This window comes from Odocoileus virginianus, chromosome 4 (assembly GCF_023699985.2).
Source record: "Odocoileus virginianus isolate 20LAN1187 ecotype Illinois chromosome 4, Ovbor_1.2, whole genome shotgun sequence".
NCBI classification, from domain to species: Eukaryota; Metazoa; Chordata; class Mammalia; order Artiodactyla; family Cervidae; genus Odocoileus; species Odocoileus virginianus.
In genome coordinates, this window is record NC_069677.1 from 24,881,339 (window position 1) to 24,905,505 (window position 24,167).

General features: G+C 53.4%; 2 protein-coding genes across 6 annotated transcripts; one reads left to right on the top strand and one right to left on the bottom strand.

The window, feature by feature from the left end:
- Positions 1-277: 277 nt before the first annotated feature.
- On the top strand, positions 278-5,345 carry ALG3 (ALG3 alpha-1,3- mannosyltransferase). 2 transcript variants are annotated; one of them, XM_070466304.1, is made up of 9 exons: positions 278-489; positions 2,078-2,177; positions 2,271-2,418; positions 2,528-2,688; positions 3,174-3,294; positions 3,728-3,933; positions 4,075-4,151; positions 4,733-4,875; positions 5,021-5,345. In XM_070466304.1, exons 1-9 carry the CDS (start codon positions 294-296, stop codon positions 5,324-5,326), a joined length of 1,458 nt encoding a protein of 485 aa, XP_070322405.1. In that variant the 5' UTR covers positions 278-293; the 3' UTR covers positions 5,327-5,345. The 2 variants fall into 2 exon arrangements, with proteins under 2 accessions (XP_070322405.1, XP_070322406.1); XM_070466305.1 differs by having other exon boundaries at positions 4,075-4,150; positions 4,730-4,875; positions 5,021-5,268.
- Positions 5,339-17,996, bottom strand: VWA5B2 (von Willebrand factor A domain containing 5B2). Of its 4 annotated transcripts, none has more exons than XM_020879957.2 (21): positions 17,653-17,995; positions 16,977-17,082; positions 16,598-16,742; positions 16,342-16,512; positions 14,222-14,441; positions 13,884-14,041; positions 13,222-13,353; positions 12,870-12,994; positions 12,329-12,484; positions 11,805-11,915; positions 11,282-11,490; positions 11,082-11,193; positions 10,444-10,629; positions 9,415-9,586; positions 9,011-9,324; positions 8,336-8,525; positions 7,877-8,233; positions 6,759-6,896; positions 6,576-6,659; positions 6,260-6,480; positions 5,339-6,173 (listed from the first exon to the last, which is right to left on the bottom strand). In XM_020879957.2, exons 3-21 carry the CDS (start codon positions 16,734-16,736, stop codon positions 5,625-5,627), a joined length of 3,744 nt encoding a protein of 1,247 aa, XP_020735616.2. In that variant the 5' UTR covers positions 16,737-16,742; positions 16,977-17,082; positions 17,653-17,995; the 3' UTR covers positions 5,339-5,624. The 4 variants fall into 4 exon arrangements, with proteins under 4 accessions (XP_020735616.2, XP_020735617.2, XP_070322400.1 ...); XM_020879958.2 differs by having other exon boundaries at positions 14,210-14,441; XM_070466299.1 differs by lacking the exon at positions 17,653-17,995 and adding an exon at positions 17,166-17,616 and having other exon boundaries at positions 14,210-14,441.
- Between the last annotated feature and the right edge of the window lie 6,171 nt (positions 17,997-24,167).

Sequence of the window (24,167 nt, forward strand, 5' to 3'; positions counted from 1 at the left end):
CGCAGGCAGAAAGAAACGTTACGTTTCTAGGCAAACGTTCGATTCACAGTAGCGCCTGTGCGTCCAGGGTTAAGTATGTACTGAGGAGTAAGACTATTCCTGCTCGTATGGAGTGTGCACTCCATCAGGGAAGACAGATGTGAAAGCAGGGAATTTTCGAGGCGTAAACAAGGACTCAGACAACTCCTATCAGCGCTCAATCCGTTGGGACACGTGGCGCTGGAAGCGGAACCCAAGTACCAAGGAGCCGGGCTTCCGGGGTAGCGGGCCCACAAGAGCGGCGCACCGTTAAGATGGCGGCAGGCCTGCGGAAACGCGGCCGGGCGGGTCCCGCAACCCGGGCGGCAGGACTGTGCGGGCAGTGGCTGCGGCGCGCTTGGCAAGAGCGGCGCATATTGCTGCTGGAACCGCGCTACACGCTGCTGGTGGCCGCCTGCCTCTGCCTGGCGGAGGTGGGCATCACCTTCTGGGTCATTCACAGGGTGGCATGTGAGTGCGCCGAGGGGGAGGGGAGGAGGGGGAGGGAGACCGAACCCCCAATCAAAACTGGGACCCACATTCGGAGCTCAAACTTGGACCCCTGATCCACTCAGCCATCAATTGCAGACCAATATGTTTTACCCAAATCCCAAGTCTGCTCCACAGAAAACCAAACTCGATTTTAATCTCCCCCAGAAAACCTGGGTCCAAGTTAATGGCTGCTGCTGCTTGTCTCTATGGCTTTGGACACGTCACTTCCCTTGCTGGGTCTCAGTCTCCTCATCTGTTGAATTCTGAGGTCTCGAAGTATTTTCTCTGTGATAGCATTTTGTTACAGTCAGTTCGGCGTTATTAGTCACTCTCCAGGCAGAAAGCACTGGATTTAAAGCCTACTTGCTAAAGACAATTAGTTCAGTATGTATTTACTGAGTGCTTATAATATGGCTAACACCATACTAGGTGCCAAGGGTATGGTGGTGAAAAAGATAGACTTCCTACTTGTGTATGCGAACCTGGACAAAGATAAGTTAACAAAAAATTATATTACATTATATTCATCATAATGGTACTAGACAAAGTGCTATAATGGACAAAGGAGGGCACTTCAGCCACACTTGAGGAGTCAGAGAAGGTTTCCTAGAGTCCTCTTCCAACAATAAGAGCTAGTTCCCTGAGGAAAGAGAGAAAGGGGTGGGGGGGGGGGGCAGATTATTCTCTAGGAGAGAATCCTGTTTAAAAGAGCTCCCATTGAAAAAGAGAAAGTCTACTTCCTTTGAAGAAATGAAATAATTAGAGTTGGAACATAGAAATCAAGTGAGGGCAGTACCAAGAGATGAGATTTCACATCATGAAGGAATCTCTAACCTGTGTTAAAGAGATAGTATGATGATTAAGAATTTAGAGCTCAAGGAAAAAAAAAAATTTAGAGCTCCATGTGTGCCAATCTCAACTCTTCCCTTCCTAGCTTACTGATCTTGTGCTAGTTACTTAACCTCATTAATTCATAATTTTCTCTTCTAAAAATGGGAATAATAAAAAAAATCTTGGTCTTTATAACTAAGAGCCGTGGGGAATCACTAAAGGGTTTTAAGCAGAGAAATGTGATGTTTCTATTATAGGATGAGCTCTGTGGTTGCAGGGTGGACAATAAAATGTAATGCAGTGAAAGTGGAAACTGGGAGCCTAATTAGGGAGCTATTGCACCATTGAGGCTAGATATTGTTACACCCAAATTGTGCAGAGAAGGATGAGACGGATATTTAGAATAAAGAATAGGCAGGACTTGGTGACTGAGGGTTGGAAATGAAAGAGAAAGAAGTATCAAGGATGTTTCCCAGGTTTGTGACTTGGACAAGTGAGAGGTTAATGGTGCCATTCATGGAACCCAGGAAGGGGACCACATTTGGAGTGGAAAGTTCTGAGTTTCATTACAGACATGTTTTGATTTTAAGATACTTGGGTTCATGCAGAGAATAGATCAGTTAAAGAAGGGATTATGATAGAAATCCCAAGAATGAGCTGGAACTCTGTGCATTGATGGACTGAGGCAGAGCAGTTCTGGACCACAAAGTAACCATACCATCCTGTCCTTTTGCAGATACAGAGATTGATTGGAAAGCCTACATGGCTGAGGTAGAGGGAGTCATCAATGGCACCTATGACTACACTCAACTGCAAGGTGACACTGGACCTCTCGTGTGAGTGGGATCAGAGGTTCAGCAAGGATGGGAGGGGCTGACTGGATGCCAGGCTGAATAGCTTGACCTGGACTCATGTTCCTTCTCTTCCAGGTACCCAGCTGGCTTCGTGTACATCTTTATGGGGCTTTACTATGCCACTGACCGAGGCACTGACATCCGCATGGCCCAGCACATCTTTGCTGTGCTCTACCTGGCCACTTTGCTGCTTGTCTTCTTGATTTACCACCAGACCTGCAAGGTGAGTTCTCACCACCAGGAACAGGGGCCCCCAAACTGGGAGGGCTGGGGAGTGGGGACGGTTCAGGGTTGGTGAGCTGACCTTGTCCCCCACTGTGCCCACCTCTCAGGTACCTCCCTTCGTCTTTTTCTTCATGTGTTGTGCCTCTTATCGTGTCCACTCCATCTTTGTGCTGCGGCTCTTCAATGATCCAGTGGCCATGGTGCTGCTCTTCCTCAGTGTCAACCTCCTACTGGCCCAGCGCTGGAGCTGGGGCTGCTGCTGTTTCAGGTCAGCACCCCTCACTTGTGGACCCTTCTTTCATTTTCTGTGTTTCCATCATTTTCTCCCCAGTTTTCTGCAGCAGAGGGAGTAAGGCAGTGGCCAGACGGTGTAGGTCAGTTAAGGGCTGCACTCGCATCCTGCGAGGAGTTCAGCATATGTAGAAAGTCTCCATACCCAGGCACCTACACACACACCACCCTCTTCCTATCCTGTTTCCTCCAGGCTGCATCTGTGGTTGGAGTTGGTCAGTTGCACTTACTAAGTACTCAGTATATTATTTGCTGCTCAGTCTGAGTGTAGAGACAACGTATCAGCTCCCTATCCCAGCCTCCTCCCAGGCTGCCTTAACCCCTCCAGTGGTTCTGAGTATGAGTGCTCACCCTCTGCCTGGAGCTTGCTGGCAGCGAACAGGGAGCTGCTGTTGTGATGGTCGGGGGTACATGGCCCTGATGAAGCTGATCTTCACTCTTCCTCCCCACTATCCACTCCAGCTTGGCAGTCTCTGTGAAGATGAATGTACTGCTCTTCGCCCCTGGATTACTATTCCTTCTCCTCACGAAATTTGGCCTCCGTGGGGCCTTCCCCAAGCTGGGCATCTGTGCTATCCTTCAGGTATTCCCTCCTTACCCTGTCCCCTTTCTGATGAAGTGGCAGCCACTCTGTCTGAACTCCTTTCGTTTTTGAGACATCCTCAAAGCCAGGGGACAGAGTTTTGGAGTTGATTCTGATCTGGACAGCCACCACCTCTAGACTTTGGTTTCTTGAGCTGTAAAACAAGGGTGTTGAACTAGATGGTCTCAGAGAACCGTTCTAGCTGTGCACATTTATGGCTAGATGAACTTAAATATAAAGCATTGTTATTACTTTCTTCCTTGGCCTTTTTGGCCCAAGACTCTGGTCTGGGTGGGTGGTCTGGCTTTCTTGCTATTCCTGATGGCAATTAGGGAACCTCTGGGATCTATACCCTATCCCCCCTCCCCTCGGTGATTAGCATGAGGCTGAGGGTGAGCCTGGGCAGTTCTGCTGATATCACACTCATCCTCAGGTGGTGCTAGGGCTGCCCTTCCTGCTGGAGAACCCCGTCGGCTACCTATCCCGCGCCTTTGACTTTGGCCGCCAGTTTCTCTTCCGCTGGACAGTGAACTGGCGCTTTCTCCCCGAGGCCCTCTTCCTGCATCGTGCCTTCCACCTGGCACTTTTGACTGCCCACCTCACCGTGCTCTTGCTCTTTGCACTCTGCAGGTGGCACAGGTGAGAAAGGAGGGCAGTTCCTTGGGCAGATGTGGGGGAAAGATTGAAGGGCCTAGGCCTTAGGGGCTGCTTGAGGACATGTTGAGCTCCGTGTGGCCCACTGTAGGGGTTTGATAAGTTGTCTCAATGGTTTCTCCCCAGGACAGGGGAAGGTATCCTGTCGCTGCTGAAGGATCCCTCCAAAAGGAAGGTTCCACCCCAGCCCCTCACACCCAACCATATCCTTTAAGTCATGGGAAGGTAAGTCTTGCCCTCTCCAGGTGCAGATAGGGTCCTGGTCAACCAACCCTGGACAGCTGCTGATCTGGGAGAGGGAAAGGAGGTTCTAGTAATAGCTACAGGGTCCATTCGTAGAACTCCTGCTCTGTACCAAACACTGTACTGAGCACTTTACATATTTAAGTATGTTTTATTCTTAATTCTAAATATCATTGAATTACCATTATGAGGGGGCACCCTCTGCCTAGCACTGTCCTAAGAGCTTTACATATGTTTAAAGCTCACAAGAAACTCTGTTTTATCCTCATTATACAGATGACAAAATTAGGGCTTTAAAAGGTTAAGTAATTTGCCAGTCACACAGCTAGTGAGTGATGGCTCCCTAGGCCTTACAGCTCTAGATTTTATTGCCTCCACAGACTGAGGAACAGGTCCAAAGAGGTTCAGAAATCTGCCCAAAAGTATGTATCTAGGAACTACAGAGCCAAGGGCTGTTAGACCCCCCCAAACTTTTGCCCCCCCTGCTTTGAAATCTCCCTACCCCTCTGCTCCTGCCCTTGGCCTTGACCACTGCCTACAGATTGTCTCTACCCTCTTCACTTCCAACTTCATTGGCATCTGCTTCAGCCGCTCCCTTCACTACCAGTTCTACGTTTGGTATTTCCACACACTGCCCTACCTCCTGTGGGCCACACCTGCCCGCTGGCTCACTCACCTGCTCAGGTACTGGCTGGGACAGCCCTGGGGGAGAGGACAGGGGTGGGAAGCTCCTCATCCCGAGGCCATGACTGCGGAGGGGCAGTGGGTGAGCTGAAGAGCTGCAGGCCTAGAGACAGGATGAGACCCAGAGCTTCTCTCTTCTTTCTAGGCTGCTGGTGCTGGGGCTCATCGAGCTCTCCTGGAACACATACCCGTCCACGTCTTGCAGCTCTGCTGCCCTGCATGCATGCCATGCAGTCATCCTGCTACAGCTCTGGCTGGGCCCCCAGCCCTTCCCCAAGACCATCACGCACAGCAAGAAAGCCCACTGAGATCCACCTGTTCTCCGCCAGTCCATTCTTGGGACCCCGGATGGGGATGGACTCTGCCCTTCCCAATAAACCAAGTCTCCTTCTATGGAGCCTCCGTGGAGGTGCCTGGACCGAGCTGTGAGGGACAGGCACGCGGCAGATAAAGAACTCATTAAGACAGTCCCAAGAGGCACTTTATTGCATAGGATCTGGGGGCTGTGGCTCTCTCCCCTTCTGCTGCAACCGCACAGAGCTCAGAGAGGAAGGGGCAGGGGGTGGGAAGGACGAGAGAGAGCACAGGCAGGCACTTTTTGTGGGGGCAGGAGGATTCTGTGGAGGGAATGAGAAGCAGTGGGGACAGGCTGTCGCCAGCCCACCCCTTCCCAGCACCGAGAGGCCGGCTCTGGGTGGCAGTGACCTTGAGTTGGTTGGGGGGGTGCCAGGCAGAGCAGTGGGTGACCCTCACATGTTTGCGGGGCTGTAGCACAGCAGGTGGAGCTGCAGGTTCTGGTCCCAGTGACGCAGCAGCAGGAAGAGACCACGGGCTGCAGCCTTGAGGTTGGCCAGGTCCAGGCCATCGGGCAGGTGCTGCGCCCGCAGCCAACAGTCAGCCTTCGCTGCTGCCAGTTCCCACTCACCAAAGGCCCCCGCACAGCGGTGCTCCAACCACGCAAGCGCCACAGCTGTGGCCCAAGTCCGGCCCCGCAGGTCAGCACCACCAGGCCCTTCCGACCCCTCCGAGGCCTCAGTGTCTGATCCCCGCCCACTGTCCACCTGACCCAGACCCTCGGAGCCCGAGCTGGGGGACGGGCTGCAAGAGGCTGTGGCGCTGCCACCCTGGCCAACACTGGGGGCTAGAAGTGCCCAGGGAGAGGAGGCCGAGGTGGGGCTGAGGCTGGCCCGGTGCACGGCGAAAGGCGAGGCGCGGCACAGGCGCTCCTGTGAGATGCGCACCGCTGCACAGAACAGAGCGTCCAGGCGGAAGGAGCCGGGCGCCTCCTGCAAGCGCACCTGAGGAGAGAGGAGGTGGGGGGAGAAGCGAGCTGAGACAGTGCCCTGGCCCTGGCGGCGCCACCCTCCACCTCCCGAGTCCTCACCAAGGGCAAGTAGTCGTGGCCGCTGCCTTCACTGTTGCTGTCATTGACTGGGCCCATGTTGGGGCTGCAGAGTCTATGGCTGTCTGGGCCCCTGGACTTCCAACGGCCCAGGCTGATCCGAGAGGGAGGCCGGGGGAGCAGGCGATGAGACCCTCCTATGGGGGCTGCGTGATCCCCCAAAGCAGAACTGGAGTTGCCAGTCTGGTCCGGGTCCCAGCCACCTGCCAGAGAGCCTCTTCAGTCCTGACTGGAGCCATTCAGTGGTGGTCCCTAAGCCTGTTGCTCCCTACTCCATTTCCTCAAATTTGAGTGTTACCTTTAGAGTGGACAACTGTGGGCAAAGGAGCTGCATCTACATGGCTTTGAGAGACAGGAGGGGTACCTGCAGGTTCAGCTGGCTCTGTAAGGGCACAGGAGGTAGGGAGAAGTTTATCTGGGAGGGTGGCCAGTGAGGTGAGAACTGGCATCTGGGAGGTCACCTGGGAGAGACCTTGCTTACCTGAGCTCCGCACCTGCAGGGCTGAGGGTAGGACCTCCCTGGTGGTAGCGTCCACAGCTACAGGGCAGGTGAAACAAGAAGGGGCAGAGCTGACCTTACTTGTCTGAAGGGCTCGGAGCCAGGACCTCCGGGCATGACCTATGAAACCAAGCAGCAGCATGTGGACTGGGAGGGGGTGCATGCCCACCACCCACTCTCTACAAAGAGGTTCACAGAAAAAAAAACCTCTGCTCCCATAATGCCATGGTTTCTTCCTCTTTTTTTTTTTTTTTTTTTTTTTGGCACCTTGAGGCTTCTGGAACTTAGTTCCCTAACCAGAGATCAAACCTTGCCCTGGCAGTGAAAGCATGGAGTCCTAACCACTGGCCCGCCAGGGAATTCCCAGCCCCCTGTCCACTTTTGAACAGAATGGAGTTCCTTCTCAGGGCCAGCTCAGACTCCTCAACTTTGACAAGAAGTGGTTAGGCTAAACGCTCAACCACCTTGTATTAATAGCAAGGCTAGGCTCCCTGGCTACCCACAAATGCAACATTCTGGACACAACCCCGAGGAAGCATTGAGTGGTGCCTTTTCCATCCACTCATTTCAGCACTGCCCTGTAGAATTTTCTGTAATGATGGGAATATTCTGAGTCTGCATGATCCAGTGTGGTAGCCACGGGATCCAGTATGTATTATTCCTTACAGTCACCACTAAGCATGTGAAGTGTGACTAGTGCAACTGAAGAACTGACATTTTAACTTAAATAATCTTCCTAAATGACAGATTTGTTTTTATATTATGGGCACTGTGAATCATTAGAAGATGAAATTCTGTCTCTGTTGGCTGCTAGGAAACTTGGCCAGTTTTGGGTCTCCTGCTTGCAAGGGTACATAACTTCATAGTGTACATCTTTAATATAACCTCATTTTCTGTTTCCTTTTATTATCCCTTCCCCCCCCGCCCCACCCCCATTACCCTGCTTAATTTTTTTTTTTTTTTTTATAATGTGGGTGAGCTGCCTCAAATCATTTGTGAGCAAGGTGAGGTACAGTGAGTGATCACACAGACCTATGCCTCTGCCACTCTCTGCCCCGTATGGTCTCCTTGAGCCCTGACTGGGCCCACCAGGAACTCACCCCGGTCAGCCCTGGTCTCACCCCCTCTTCGAAGAGCCAGCTGCTCATTGTCCCGAACCACAGAAGCTGCTGTCAGTCGATGGAGTGCTTGGTCCCAAGCATTATCTCTTTCGGGGGGTGATGGAGGCAGTGAGCCATCATCCTGAGGCCCCCACAGTGTCTCCAACCCAACACCCACCTCCCAGCACATGGGTTGCTCCCCACACAAGGCCCGGATCACCACATGGCAGCGTGGAGCCTGGGGAGGCTGTGCTACTGTTGGAGGAGCCAACTCCCCATTGAGGGGAACGGCGGTGAACAAGAAGGGCGGTTCCATTAACATGTCCCAGTCCATGGGGGCTGGGGAGAGCAGGTTTCCTGGGGAGAAACAATGGTAGGAGCAGGGGCCACTTGGTGCCCTGGGCTCCACCTCCCCACAGCGACCTGGGTGACAGAACCCAGCTCCCCCGTAACCCTTACCTGAGTCATCCAGGCCCTGTCCCAGCTGCTGCCCTGGCTCAGGGCCTGGCCCATCAGGTGCTACACCCAGAGAGGGGTGCCGGGGGCGGCCAGGGACTGGGTTCACCCGGCCTTGGGGGGATGAGAGGCTTCGGCCGGCCAGAGCCGCTCTGCGTCGACGGCCCAGCACCTCAGCACTCAAAGCCCCAGTCTGCACATGAGAAGTGGAGTCCACTGGTCAAGAAGTGCAGAGCTCCTGGCCTGATCAGACATACATACATGACTAGCCACATGCCCTTTTGTCTGAAACCCTAGATGGCTGCTCACCACCCTTAGGGGTGAGGCCAGGCTCCTTCTGGCCCCTGGCCCCCTTCCCTGTGTCATCTCACTCTGTCTCACTTGAGACATGGGACATGTTTTTACTCATGTCTTTTCCCTTTCTGCCTGCCTGACTTATTCTTCCAGAGGAGGCTCTTGCTTTCCTGACTCAGACAGGGTTAGTCACCTTGACTTTGAACCCCCATAATGTCATGCTTCTGTGCTTGTCAGCATGTGTTGCATGGTATCATCATTATGTATCATCATTACCTGTTTTTTTAAGTAGACTTAATAGTAACCACTGCACAATCTATGGCATACAGCCAACGGTCAATAAACATTTGCTGGATACATGGTGGGATGTGGATTGAATCTCACCTTGACTGGAGCCAGTGGGGATGGAGGCAGGGGACAGGAGCGGGAGCTGGCAGATTCTCCCCAGGCTAGACTTCGGCAGCCCTGCTGAGAAGGGGGATCCAGGGGAGTGTTGCCCTCAGGGGAGCCTGGGCCCTGGGAGACAGGGGACGCGCTGCTGCCTGTGGAGCCTGGGCCCGGCTCTGGGCTGGCAGAGCAGTGGGTGAGCACATACTGCTCCCGGATGTACGAGGACTGGAAGATGCGGTGCCATATGGCTGTGTCAGAAGAGGGATTAGGTCCGGGGTCCGTGACTGGGTCTGTCAGAGCATCAGTACCTATGGAGAGGCAGTAGAACAGATCCAAGCCCTGACCTCTCCTACTGCCCACTTCTCCTCTAACACACACACACACAGCCAGGCACTCACTCCGCTCTGAGTCCCCAGCAGCCCACGGGCTGGACAGCTCTGCTGACACAGTGCCTGTTCTCAGCGGCTCTGAGGTGCCAGTGGGCTCCGTGCCAGGGCTGGTGGCAGATGGTGCTTCCTCTGGGGATGGGAACACCGAGCCGCCCAAGCTCTGCCAGCCAGGCTCTTGGCCCTGGAGAGGGATAGACATTGAGGGGGGAAAAAAAACTGATTATAGCTATACACTCTTTTCCCAAACAGGATTTAAGATGGCTCACTGCAAGAGGCAATAAAAATTATAAAGCAGAAATGAAAACCCAGTACTAAGAAAGGAGGAAACATGCATGCTAACCAGAGCATTACTACAGCTGCTGTGACTGGGCTTCAGGTTTGGCCCTGAGCTTCCTGGCAGGTGAGGAAAAAGGCAGACCGTCCATTATATGGCTCTCCCAATCAAAAAGGAGCTAGCACGCTTGGTTCTTCTAGAGAGAGAAAGCTTTTCCTAATAAAAATAACTCGTTTATCCAACTCCACCTCTGTGTCAAGTACCCCACCAACAGCGTGCAAGTCATGAATTTCTAATTAAAACACCCCTATGAAAAAAGTCAGTGTAAGGGGCTCAGAGAGGTTGAGTGACTTGCCCCAAATCAAATGCTCAGTACACAGTAGAATTGGGATCTGAGATTTCAAGATGATGCTCTGTGTGGCCCTGAGGGTTACAGGAAATAATCTAGATGTTGCTTTTTGTAGGGCACCGTGTGGAACAATGAGCAGGTTTCAACAAAAACCTCAGAGCTAATGCTGGTGCTGCTGTGTGTGCTTCAGTGACCAAAGGCGTCACGCTATAGGACAGCTCAGTGGGCGACCTTATGAGGGAGGCAGGCCGCAGTCACCGTGAGGGACCCAGTCTGGTCCCCGGGGTAGTCTAGGAGGTAGCAGTAGATACGTTTGGCAAAGAGAGGCACCAGGGAGAGGAAATGGGTTTTGAAGAGACACAGGGGCTTAAGCCATCCCAGGCCCACCTCCCACCGCCCCCCAACCCAGGCCTACCCCCAGGGGTTGGGACCGGAAGCCGTCCACCCTGAAGAGTGAGCAGTAACCAAGAAGCTGGTCCCCAGGATACAGCGCGGGGATCTCCCGGGGTGTCAGCAGTGCCTCCACTGCATCAGGAACAAACCAGTCCACAGAGATGTCACTCAGCGCGGGCTCCAATGCCTTCCTCAGGGCCTGCACCAGCTGTGAGGAATGACCAGAGGGAGGCCGTGGGAGAGAAAGAGGTGCCACAGTGCCAGTGGAGTGGGGAGGCACCCTTTGCTGCCGCTATCTGCCCAGTGCCTGGCTGAGGCGAGCAGGGCAGCGTCAGGCTGGGTCAAGAGGAAGAATGGGGGTAGGAACAAGCGAGGAGACTGAGCGTTCAGTCCTCAAGGCTTGGTGTGAACTATCCTCCTGGCCTGTGCCATGTGGATGGGGCAAGGCTTTTCAAAGATACGGCTCAGTACCAGGACAAAACTTAGGACAAGATTTGGGGAGTAGTCAGAGGCCATGTCCCCCGCACCTTTGGCCTCCTGCAGCACCCCACAGCAGGGCGCCCGGAGACCTCACAACCTGACCAGGATCTGTTTCAAACTCAGTGCCACTTGGGAGAAGGACCCTGAGGAGAAGGGAGCAGGGCCCAGGCTCAAGCTCACCATGGGCTGCAGCCTTTCCCCAGGTCTCAGAAAGTAGGCCTGGCCCCTGCTGAGAGCAGACAGACCCTGGAGCAGCTGGCGGCAGGCACGCCCCAACCCAAAGGAGAAGCACCTGACAAGAGAAGGGGAGCAGCTGTGACCTCAGAAGCCCTCTTTGGAGGGCCAATCTCAGGAGCCTGGCTCTGCCCACTCCATCCTACCTGGCTGCCCCTCTGTGCCACCTCATGAGCTCCAGGGTCTGGTGGGTCACAGCGGCCATGGGTGAGGCAGCGGTGAGCAGGAAAAGCTGCCTAGGATGGGCCCTTTGCTGGGGCTGCCCCAGGGCCCAGTCCAGAGCGGCCCACACGTCTGGAGTGCCTTCTGCAGCCTGTAGGGTCTCAACGCTCTCACAGATCAGCTGCACAGCTTCCTGGGGGAAGAAGGCTTGGGCTGGGCACACCGGGCTGGGAGGACTCTGTGTGTGCTGCCCAGTTACTCAGTCGTTTCCGACTCTTTGCGAGTCCTATGGACTAGAGCCCGCCAGGCTCCTCTGTCCATGGGATTTCCCAGGCAAGAATATTAGAGTGGGTTGCCATTTCCTCCTCCAGGGGATCTTTTCAACCCAGAGATCCAACTTGTGTCCCTTGCACCTCCTGCATTCGCAGGTGGCTTCTTGACCACTGTGCCACCTGGGAAACCCCTGAGATGTCTCTACTGACCCCCAAATCCCTAGGTCACACTCACATCACTGCAAGGCCGGCTCTCTGGGAAGAGGGGCTGCACCGAGATGCCAAACATGGCAAGATTGATGAGCGTCTGGGGTGGGAGTGACTTCACAGCCAAAACGATGGCATCCTGGGGAGGGCCAGGGAGGGCAGGGTGAGGCAGGCCCCACTGGCACCAAGATCGACCAGGGATGAGGGGCCAGATGAGGGAATCTGGGCAAGGCCCTGTGTGTGGCTGTTAGAGAGACCCCAGCATGCAAGGGAGACTCTGAGTTCCTGTGAGAGACATTTGGGCATGTGACCGTGGAGGTGCATGGGAACCCTGGGGTTTGGGATTGGGTGTGACCTAGTGTAAATTTATGTGTGGCAGGTGGGTCTTGGAATCTGGGAGAAACACATGTGTGTGTGAGTATGAGAAGGAGAGAGGTAGGGGTGTGTGTGTGTGTGTGTGTGTGTGTGTGTGTCTTTGAGAGGCAGCCCCCAGCCCACCTAGACCCACTGCCCTGCCCAACCCCCAGCCCACCCACACCCTGCCCCACAGGCCTTGTGTGCCACACTACTGCCATCTAGCAGGAAGAGGAGCTCCCGTGTAGCTGTGCCCAGGTGTCCGGGCTTGGAGCTCAGGTCCGGGCAGAAGCTCAGCACCAGCACAGGGTTCAGCAGGATGTCCTTGTGGAAGCGTCGCTGCAGGAAGCACACCTGGGCACGGGAGCCCCCAGTCATCCTGGGCCAGGCTTCCTGAAATTCCCACCTGGGCTGGCAGCAGGACCTAGCCCTGGGACCTTTGTCCATGCAATGCACCCAGACGGGGCACCCTTCTGTGTCATCTGAATAAAGGCAATGGCCGAGGCAGGTGGCTGTCCTCCACCTGTGTCAGTCCTACGCCCCATCCTCTGCGACACGTTCCAGGGAGACTTTTGTAGGCCTCCTGTGACAGTACTCATCAGCCTGTCTCAGTGGTAGCAGCTATTGAGAGCTCCCACTGAGAATAGAGGCCTCCTGCCCATCCCAACCTAAGCCTGCTCCCCTGCTCCTCCTGCATTAATGCAGCCAGAGGTGAGGCCAGTACCCCAGGCCATTATACCTGCCGATCCCCATCACTGTCCCTTCGCAGCAGCCTCTGGAAATCCCGGCGGGCTCTCACCCGGGCCTCGTACTCTGCTGAGCTCAGACTACCAGCCTCCAGCATCAGGTGGGGCTGGTGGGGCTCTGGGGAAAAGGGGACACAGCTCCATCAGGGAAGCTCCCATCTTTAGACCCTAAGCACTCAGCCCCACCATCCTGGGAGAACTTTGCAGGCTCAGCCCCCCTGCACTGCCGGGCCCACCCTCACCAATGACTCAGTTTTGGCTTTGAGTCCAGAAATCATTGAAAAATGCTCCCCAGGTGGTCCTGAAGCAGGCAGCACTAGCCCACTGTGTGCCCCAGTCTCTCACCACTGGGGTGCAGCAGGATCTCCAAAGCCCGGTCACAGCGGTGGCCCTCTGCCAGTGTGACACAGATGGTGGCTGCAGAGCTGGCATGAGGTGGGGCATCTGCCCGAAGAGCGTGAGAGGGGCTCTCCAGTCCTGAGGTGGGTAGAGGCAGGAAGGGGTGATGATCACGCCATCCTAAGCCAGTCCCAAGAGCACTAATATCACCTTCCCAGACAATAGTGGGGGGCGGGGGGCAGGATCATGACTGATTCAGCTCAGCTCTCAGAGTCCTATCTATAGGATAGACAAGGGGGGTTTGCCTGCCTTCACGGAATGGGAGGGGAAATCCCAGGTGTGTTCCTGGCTGGTCAAACAGTTCTATATCAACCAACTGCTGATTTAACATCCTCCTCCACCTTTTGCACAAGGAAACTCAACTTTATCACTTGGACTGGTCTCATTGTAAGCACTGCTCTTCTCACTGGTGAGTGGAGTGGAATGTAAAGAAATGACATCGTTAAACCTACAGGTGTGAGTGTTTTGTGGAAGTAGCCAGGGGATGATCCCACTGGGAAACTAGAGGTTCCTAAGTCTTAGGTCCCCATCTTCTTTTTGTACTGTGTTCCTCCCATCTCTGAGCCTTGAGTTGTTTCCCAGTCAGCTACCCTGGGAGGGACACCCACCTGCCAGCAGGCATGGCCCAGTCACCAGCATCTCGAAGGAGAAGGTATATGGGGCAGGGCAACGGGCAGGGCCCAAGAACACATCCCGAGGGGCAGCCAACTCCTCCCAGACTGGCCCTTCACCCTGAGGGCTGCTCACTCCAAAGCAGCTGGTGGGACTGGAAAGGAACATGAGAAGGGTCACTCGGCCACTACCAGGGTCCCTAACCCCTCTGGCTGACTGGCTTCAGCCCTTCCCCACCCTGCCAATCCCCCAGGACACCTTGCCAAGGCCCCCTCACCCGCACTAGACCCAGAGAAGCCGAGGGAGGGACGAAGGGAATCACCATAGGCCCAACCTGTCGTCACAGAGCCCCGGAGGCCTGGGGGGCCCCGGTGGGCCTGGTGGGGCCAAAGGGGTGAGCACAGAGGGCAGAGCCACGTGCAGCACCCCGTCAGGCCTGGAGGGCAGCTCCCGGCTGCTCCGCAGGGTCACTGTCATGGTGCCGGCCGCGGCGATGAGGCCTGTAGGCAGCACCAGCGTGGACCGGGCCTGGGCCAGATCCAAGACAAGATGACCTATGAGTGAGGAAAGGGGTCAGAGGGGGCTGGAAGCAGAGGAGATGGGGGAATACAGGGTGGGAGCAGGCAGAGTCAGGGAGCTTGGGCAAGGAGAACTTTGTGAGGCTGGAAGGATGCTGGGCTAATGCATTGGTGATGTAAGATGGGGGCATGAGATGAATGGTGGTAGAAGGAGAGGCAGGTTGATGGCAGAAGAATCTGGCTGTCATCAAGAAAGGCAGAAGTGACATCACTGCTAATGGAGAGCTGAGGAGGAAAAGGAGGATGTCCACACCACCCCCAAGGTCCTGGGGGACCCATACCCTCTGCCTCTCTTTCTTTACCTGCTCCAGCCTGTTCAACCCATAGGCCTCATTTCCCTACAGAATGCTATTGACATTTCCCATTGCCTGGGACCCTCCCTGCTCACAAATACCCTGCTCATGAATGGTTGAGGGTTGAGGACTCCCCACTGCCCACTAGCTGTGGCTCCAGCATTTTCTTTCTTTTTTTTCTGTAGCTCCAGAATTTTCTGCCCAAGAGGAATTCAGGAACAGTAATCTACTTGGAAGCTGGCTAGAGGACATTTGTATACCAAGTATTCCATTTTACTTAGACCAAGGGGTTTGTCTGGGGACTTGTGACATCAAGCTGCTAAAGGGAAGATGGCCAGGTGTCTAAGGTGGAAGTCAAAACCCTACATGGTTGGGCCCCAGCCTACCTTTACAGCCCTCCTGGGCCTCACTTCCCCAGGATGATCATTTACCCATTCTTCTGAAAAATATTTGCTGAATAAATGAAGGGGAGGAAAAAATGGAAGGAAAAAACGAAGGTAAGAAGGAAGAAAGGGGCTTCTATCTCCATCATCTGAGGCTTGGGACAGCCTGATACAGTGAAGAGAACACAGTGTCGGGTTTTGAGTCTCTGCTCTATGACTTCTGATTCTGTCTTTTGGTAACTCTCTTGTTTAGAGGAGCCTTGGTTTCCTCGTTTATAAACTGGGGGTCATAATTATATGACTGTGGTGAGGAAAGAATGAGACAATATACGGGAAACACCCAATGTGTAAAAGGCTGTTGCTGTTACTCTTGTCATCTGTTAGAGGGGGAAGGAGAACAACACTTGCATTACATACCTCTCTGGATTCAAGTGACACCAGTGACTGAAACTGTAAATCACTATAAACGTGAGGCATTTTATCACCATCACCCAGTATAACTTATTTCTGAACCTTTGCTTACACCGTTGCCCCTGAGTAGAGTGCCTTTTCTCTCCTCTCAACCTTCCTAGTAGATCCCACCCTTCCTTTCAGTCAGATGCTGGCTTCACCTCCTCTGAAATATTCCTGAGGCCTCAGCCCAGAGCTCCCTTCATCCTCCAACTACCTGCTGGGCTTGTGCCAACTCTCAGCACCACTGCATTCTGTCCCTCTTCTTACCCAGATGGTAAACCCCATGTGCAGGAATCAAGTGAATGCACAAATAAATAAAGAATGAAGTGTGAGCCAGGAACCCTAGCAGATGGGAGGGCTTCTATCTCTTCCCCTAGCACTTTCTCAGCCCCTTTGTGCCACTTTTTGTGAGAGATGCTGGGACTCAGAGATGACCAAAACCCCGTCCCAGGCCCCGGAGCTAAAGCTCCAGAGGGGAGAGCCTTGTGGACTGCCTGCCGTGTCTGTCCGCCTGGCTGCAAACCTCGGACCAGGCCTGGTTCACATCCCACCAGCACCTGGTCAGCGTCAGGGGCACAGCCCTCTATGGTCGAGTGAAAGTGTGAATCAATGAATGAAAAAGCAGTGACGAGGGTGGGGGGGGGACGGGACAGGGAGAGGTGGGATGCAGAGCGGGTGCTTGCAGAGAGATGCGATGCACAGTGCGTCTGCTTTCAGGAGATGGGGCGGGGAGCGCCCGGGACTCACCCTGCGTGCAGCGGCGGGGCGTTGAGGCCCCCAGCGCGGGGCCCAGAGCGCTGCAGCAGGCGGCCTGCGAGCGGCGCCGACTCTGCAGCTGGAAGGAGACGCGCCGTCCCGCGGCCTCCGCCTCGAAGCCCGAAACCACTTCAGCCTCGGCCAGCGGATACACGAACACGCCTGGGGCGGGATGAGGGCACAGGCGATGTCAGACCTTGCCAGGCCGGCCCTGCCCACCACCCCACGCCCCCCTCCCGGGCCTCACCGTCCACCGGTTGCGGCTGCGGGTTGTGGTAGGTGAGCCGGGCCCGCAGGCTGAGGCAGGGGCCGTTGGCGCAGGCCCGGACCCAGGAATCCGTGAGGGGCAGCGGCGTCCAGCTGGAGGGGCAGTACAGGCCGGGCATGGTGCCCTTGGGGGAGGGGGCGCTCTATGAGGGGTGCGCCGGGTGAGTTTGGGGCGCCCGGCCCCACCCTCCTGAAAGCCGGCAGGGAGATTTTTAACTCCGGCACGGGGACGGGAACGGGGACCTGCAGGGGGCGAGAGGCTGAGCCCTGGGGCTCGAGCTGGCGGACAGGTGGCAAGGGGAGGGAGACCTGGGGTGGGGGGTGGGGGTGGTGGCGAGATGGGCATCCTCGCCCGTTACCTGGGAAGCCCGGGAGGAGCGCAGCTGCAGGCAGCACGGGGACCGGGGAGCGGAGGGTTAATGTTTAACTGGAGCTCGGGGCGCCCAGCAGTCCCTTCACCGGCTCCTGGAGGGGCGGCGGGGGTGGGGGGAGTGGAGTGTCACAGTTGTTCCATTACCCCCTCCCGGGCCTCGCCGCCACCCCAGTACCTGCCGGCCCCCCGGGGCTCCCCGCGGCTGCCAGCTGTTGGAAGTGGCGCGGGTGGAGAGATGGAAGATGCTCTGGGTGGGGAGCAAGGGTTTAAAGGGCCAGCATCCTTCTGGGTGCACCTAGCCCAGCAAAGGTTAGCAGGGGCGGAGTATGATGAGAGCCAAAGAGCTGCAGTCTTTCTCTGGCGCCTCAGCTGAGAGGGGCGCTGAGACCGGCTGCAGGCCGGAGTGGAGGGGGTTCGGTTGGGAAGAACAAAGTGGGAAGGGAAAGGAAGGGGTCTTACGAAGGCAAGAGTGGGAGAGGTGACCGGGGGATTCCGTAGGATCTGTCCAGGGCACCTCTCCCCATCCTGGTAGAACTGATCTGGGATGGGGGTTGGGGGCGGGGGCGCTGCAGTCGCCGCTGCCCCCACAGCCGAACCGTCAGGGGATGCTGCGGGCTGGGTCTAGGGATCGTCCCCCTCCCCTTGGGCAGCCTCAGCCTCACCGTCGCGTCCTCTGCGGAGTTCTGGGCGGCGCGACAGGACCGGGGTGGGTGGTGCTGCCTTCAGTCTGGACACCTGCGGGGCGCCCGCTCTGGACTCCCGCTGCGGCCGCTCTGGGTCCGCACAGGGGCGTCGGCTCTAACGGTGCGGGTCCCGCCTCCGCTCGGAAGACCGCCCCTCCAGCCGGCCTCGGCCCCGCCCGCCGCTGCGGCGGGGCTGCTGCTCCCCGCCCCCTTCGGGCGCGGTACCGCCTCCGCGCCAGCCCCGGCCGCTCCAGCCCCTGCCGCTCCAGCCAGCCAGACCCGGCACCGCAGTGCAGGAGCCGCATTCCCTCCGCCGCACAGCCCAGCATCAGTGCGAGACCTGGGCCTTTGAGGCCCCGCCCTTTCCATCCTTCAGGAAATGAGGCGTTTTGCAGGTGCGGCAGAAGGGCTCAATCTGCAGGCCCCCAAACCAGCACTGCAGCAACTCCAGCCACCCCGATTATCCCACCTCTACCCTCTTCACCCCTCGCCCCCACAATGGCTCAACTTTTCATCACTGCAGAGACCCTTATCACTGCAGCGAACCCCAGGGCCGCATCACCATAGGACCCCCCTCCCAAAAGCCCGACCCTTTCCTTTGCAGAGTGCTCCTTCATCACTGCAGAAACCTCCCCCATCCTGCAGGTGTCTTCAGCTAGTGTGACCACTTCAGTCCACTCCATGCAGGGATTCCCATCACTGCAGCGATTCTCCCCCCTCCAGATGCCGAACTTCCCACCACCGCAGTGCCATCTCCCCACTTTTTCTGGGGATGGGGAGGGTTGGCAGATCTCCCTCTCAGACTATAACTTCCAGGTACCTTCAGTTGCCCATCACCTTGGAAGTGAGGCCTTTCAACCTGCAGAGCCTTCTGGTGGCTGTAGACTACCCCATCATAGACGTGACCTCCACCCTGACCACATCACTGCAGCACCTGCAGGAGAAAACATCCCAGCCTGTAATCAGGTTCCTTTGTTATCTGCTGGACTGACAGTGTTATGCTGCAAAAGATTAGGAAAGTCCATGAAATCTTCCCCCAAGAGCCCTGGGAAAGTGACCATGTCTGGTGTCACCCATGCAAATTTTCTTGCAGCAGCCACACTCAACTTCTGCAAAGAGAGCTTGAGGAGACCTGGGAGTGGGGGGCAGTCAGTGGGGAGGGGGCTTTCAAGTTAAGCTTAGCATTCTCACTCCTCCCTATTTACTCTATCCTGATTCTAATCACCTATTCCACACTGGTCCCCGGGGGGGAATCCTCTGCCTTCTTGAGCACTGAACCCCCCACTTCAAGCCTCTCGCTTGCTCAAACCACTTAGCATGGTGGAAACAGCTTGGCCTTTTCCCAGGGAGAAGTGCACATGGTAGAAATGCACAAGGATGATACAGGAGGCATAGCCAACATCACAATGATCTAGCTCACTGGGAGCTCCAGCGGAGTTCCAGCCCTATTCTTTCCACACTGTCTAAGCACTGACTGCATGTCCTTTCTTCTCCCTTCTCTATTGAACTCTCTCCCAGCCTCATTCAGAGTTGAATGTTCCTCTACCAGGCTTGGGGAGAAATGGTAGATGGTTGGGGGGTGGGGTGGATGGACAGGCCGTCCAGGCACTCCAGGTCCCTAGGCAGTGCCAGCCCTGGCCTTGAGGGCTCCATGGAAGTCCAGGCAAGTGACCACCTCCTCATGGGTGTTTTGTGCTTTGCCCCTTCTGTGAACAAGCCAAGAGCTACATGTACAAACACGAAGCTGCAGGGAGCAGTCATTAACGGTCCTCAAACACACAGAAATGGAAAAAGATGTCCTTGCCTCGGTTCCCGAGGAAAGCTTGACTGTAAAACAGTGTCCCAGGGAGATGGTATCTCTGTCAGATACTAGAAAACACTCTGGAAGAAGCCAAGCTTTGCTGGGAAGCTGGGCTGGTCCTGAGATCCTCCTGCTGCGGAGGCTGTCTAAGCTGAGGCAAATGGAGTGAGAAGTGGGTCTGCAGCTCAACCAGAGGTGTAAAGTGTCCTGCAGGATGGGGTAAGGGTGCAGGCAGCCAGGCCCTTGGAGAGGAGGGGGTTCTGTGGAGGGGCTCTGAGGCCCAGCTGGGAGGCATGCTGATAGAGGCGCTGCAGCATGGCAGGTGGCTGAGGACCAGAAAGGGAAGTGCAGACCCAGAGGGTCCCAGAACCCAGTGTCAGGAAGTGGAGGAGATTCTAGGCAGGGAGTGTCTTGGAGCCTGAGTGTTCCGCCGTGTGCCAGGTGTGGGGAATAGAGAGCTACAAAGGCATAGCCTCTGTCCTGGAAAGCTCACACTCTGGTGAAGAAGGCAAACACACAGTTACCATAGGCTAGGCTGAGGGCTGCATTACAGGGATATCATAAGAGCTTTTAGCTGGGAGCTTTATCAGTTCAGTTCAGTTCAGTCGCTCAGTCGTGTCCGACTCTGCGACCCCATGAACCGCAGCACGCCAGGCCTGCCTGTCCATCACCAACTCCCGGAGTCCACCCAAACCCATGTTCATTGAGTCGGTGATGCCATCCAATCATCTTATCCTCTGTCGTCCCCTTCTCCTCCTGCCTTCAATCTTTCCCAGCATCAGGGTCTTTTCAAATGAGTCAACTCTTCGCATCAGGTGGCCAAAGTATTGGAGTTTCAGCTTCAGAATCAGTCCTTCCAATGAACACCCAGGACCGATCTCCGTTAGGATGGACTGGTTGGATCTCCTTGCAGTCCAAGGGACTCTCAAGAGTCTTCTCCAACACCACAGTTCAAAAGCATCAATTCTTCTGCGCTTAGCTTTCTTTATAGTCCAACTCTCACATCCATACATGACCACTGGAAAAACCATAGCCTGACTAGACTTTTAGGAGCAGCAACTAACCTGGTGGTTGAGTGGGGAAGCCATGTAAGTGGAATCCTAAGTGGGAATTAAGCAGTGAAGAGGAAGCAGAGGGATCAGCTCACCAAAAAATGAAGTCAGAAGAACTAAGGAAAGGGTAAGTAGGAGTGCTTTGTTGCTGTTGTTGTTTTCTCTTGGTTAATATTTGTCAAGCACTTACTATTGACCGAGCACTGCACTATGCATGGATCAGTCACCGCCTTTAATGATGAAAATAGCTCTAAATCCATGGCTAATTCATTTCAATGTATGATAAAAACCATTGCAATGTTGTAAAGTAATTAGCCTCCAACTAATAAAAATAAATGAAAAAATTAAAAAATAAAAAATATAAATAAAATATACCTGTAAAAAGAGAAAATATAAATATTTCAACTTAAAAAAAAAGAAAATAGCTCAAGAGACAAGTACTATTACTATCTTTCATGTGAGGAAAACGAAACAGACAAGTAACTTGCTCATGATAAGCTAATAAAGCAGTAGAGCCAGGATGTTGAACTCAGATGGTCTGCCCTCAGACCACCTACTGCTGTGATAGACAATACAGTTGCTACCACAGACAATACAAATTTATTAATGTTTATTTTGTGATTTATTTCTTTTTGATTTTCCCTAAATCTCTTTTTATTCTGAATTTTTTAAAAAGTTGAGGGATTTCCCTAGAGGTCCAGTGGTTGAGACTCTGCACTTCCACTGCAGGGGGCATGGGTTTGATCCCAACAATGATTTTTAAAAAAATAATTTTACTTATTTTTCTTTGGCTGTGCTGCATCTTCGTTGCTGCATGGGCTTTTCTTTAGTTGTGTCAAGCAGGGGGCTACTCTTTGTTGTAGTACATGGGCTTCTTGTTGGCGTGGCTTCTCTTGTTGCAGAACAGGGGCTCTAGGGCATGCGGACCTCAGTAGTTGTAGTGCAAGGGCTTAGTTACTCCACAGCATATGGGATTCTCCCTGACCAGGGATTGAACCAGTGTCTTCTGCATTGGCAGGCAGATTCTTTACCACTGAGCACCAGGCCAGGGAAGCCCTACAACACAGTGATTTATTTACATATTGCAAAACAATTATCACAGTAAGTTTAGTTAATATTCACTTAAATTTCCTAAGTCTCTTAATATACCTCCTTTTGAAAATTCCCATCAGTCTTGGCTGACCTCAAGAAATAAAGGGACAGGTGGGGAACCAGGTGGAGAACCGGAGATCTTGTGTCCAGCCAGTGGGCAGAGGCGGGAGCCAGCGGGGCCCAGGCAGGGAATGGGACAGGTCAAGCGGTTGAATCTATAGCTCACATTCACCTCTTGAGCCAATGACAGCCTCTGGGAGTGAGTGACTCCCTCTCCACCACAGGCCCTGGCATACAGTGGATGCCCAATAAATGTTGGCTGACTCAGTTAGAGGGATAACGTGAGAAAACTTACTAACTCTATCAGTGAAATTGATCCTATATTTTAATCTCTGTGTGAAGCAGTCCGCTGGGCTACTGAGGTCCCTGTCCAGAATACCTGCTCACCTTGGCCACCACCAACCTAGCCTGCAGGTTTTTGCTTTTCCTCTGATCTGGCCCAGGAGGGAGGACTGAACTTGCCCCCTACCCCTACCCCAAATCAGGAGAACACTGCCCAGGTCAGGGCCGAAAGTGCCAACCACCTTTATTGAGGATGGTGATATGGGGTGGGGAGAGGGTAAATTTGAAGGGAAAGGGTCTCAGAAAATGCTCTGTATCCAGGTCACTTGTTGCAAAGCTCAACTCAGTTATCTTCTGCTTGTGGGCTGCCTCCCTGTGTTTGGGGCCAGTAGATATGTTTTCTCAAACCTCAGAAGCGTCTACACACTCATATTTGAGTTCCAGGAGACTTATGTGTAGAAGAAAAGTTTTTGGTCCTGCCTGTGTGGTGCATGCTCAGTCGTGTGTGACTCTTTGCAACCCCGTGACCTGTAGCCCACCTGGTTCCTGTGTCCATGGAATTCTCCAGGCAAGAATACTGAAGTAGGTTGCCATTTTCTTCTCCAGGGGATCCTCCCGACCCGGGGATCAAACCCACATCTCCTGCATTGGCAAGCAGATTCTTTTACCACTGCACAACCTGCGAAGCCTATCTCAAGCTTAATATCCAAAATCCCAGCCCCTGTTTGAAACCCCAATTAGAAGATGGTTTAGTTCATTAGTATTCACCCCAAAAAAATATTTCTTGTTTTGTGGTTAGGTGGAAGCCACAGCAGCAAACAAGACAGTGGCAGATCCTTCTCCTTATGAAAGACATCAAACATACATTGACATACAATTAATTTGTTAACTTTTGATTTGGAAATAATTTTTTTAAAGTATACAAAAATCTCAATATTAGCATTTTTCTGAAATATAGGTTCTTCACATTGTGCTTCTTAACCCTAAATAGTTCAATATATCTTTCTTAAGAACAAGGGCACCCTCTTACATAAACATAGCATAGTTGTCAAATTCTGGAAATTTAACATTGGAAACAGTTCTATTGTTTAAACTAGTCAATATTCTAATTTCACTAATTGTTGTAAAAATGTTCTTCAAAATAATCCTTTCTCCCATCGAATCCAGATCACAATTGTGTTTAGCTGGCAGTTCATATGTCAACTTGGAGAATGGGTTTGGATGAGATTAACATTTAAATTAGTGATGAACTTACATTTACAAGAGGGAAGGGATAGTTAGGGAGTATGGAATGGACATGTACACACTGCTATATTTAAAATGGATAAGCAACAAGGACCTATTGTATAACACAAGGAACTCTGCTCAATATTATGTAACAAATGGGGAAAGAATTTGAAAAAGAATAGACAAATGTATGTATATAACTGAATCACTTTGCTCTACATCTGAAACCACAACATTGTTAATTATCTATATGCCAATATAAAATGAAAAAATGAAGAAAAATTTGTTAGTGAATTATAAGTAAGTAGTGTATGTTAGTCACTCAGTCATGTCTGACTCTTTGTGATCCCATGGACTGTAGCCTGCCAGGCTCCTCTGTCCATGGAATTCTCCAGGCCAGATACTGGAATAGGTACTGGGGTGGGTAGTCATTCCCTTCTCCAGGGGATCTTTCCAACCCAGGGATTGAACCCAGGCCTCCCACATTGCAGGGCAGACTCTACCATCTGAGCCATCAGGGAAGGCCAAGAATACTGGAATGGGTAGCCTATCCTTTCTCCAGGGGATCTTCCCGACCCAGGAATTGAACCGGGGTCTCCTGCATTGCAGGCAGATTCTTTTCCAGCTGAGCTACCAGGGAAGCCCATAACGTGGGTGGGCCTGACCCAATCAGTTGAAGGCGTGATTAGAACAAAAAGGCTGACCTCTCCAGCAAGAGGGAATTCTCTAGCAGACTGCCTTAAGATTTTGTCTGAATTATCACAGATAATATTGCCAGATTTGTTCACTGTAATGCTACTATTTTTCATTTTTTTTCTTTTTGTAATTAAACAAGTACTTTTGTAGTGATTGCTTGATTCTATGTAACTCTCCTGATCTTCATCAAGATCTTGCCTACAAGTTTTAGCCTCCATTAATCTCCCAATTAATATTTTATGTCAGGTTAATTGAGGTATAATTTACATACAACAAAATTGACC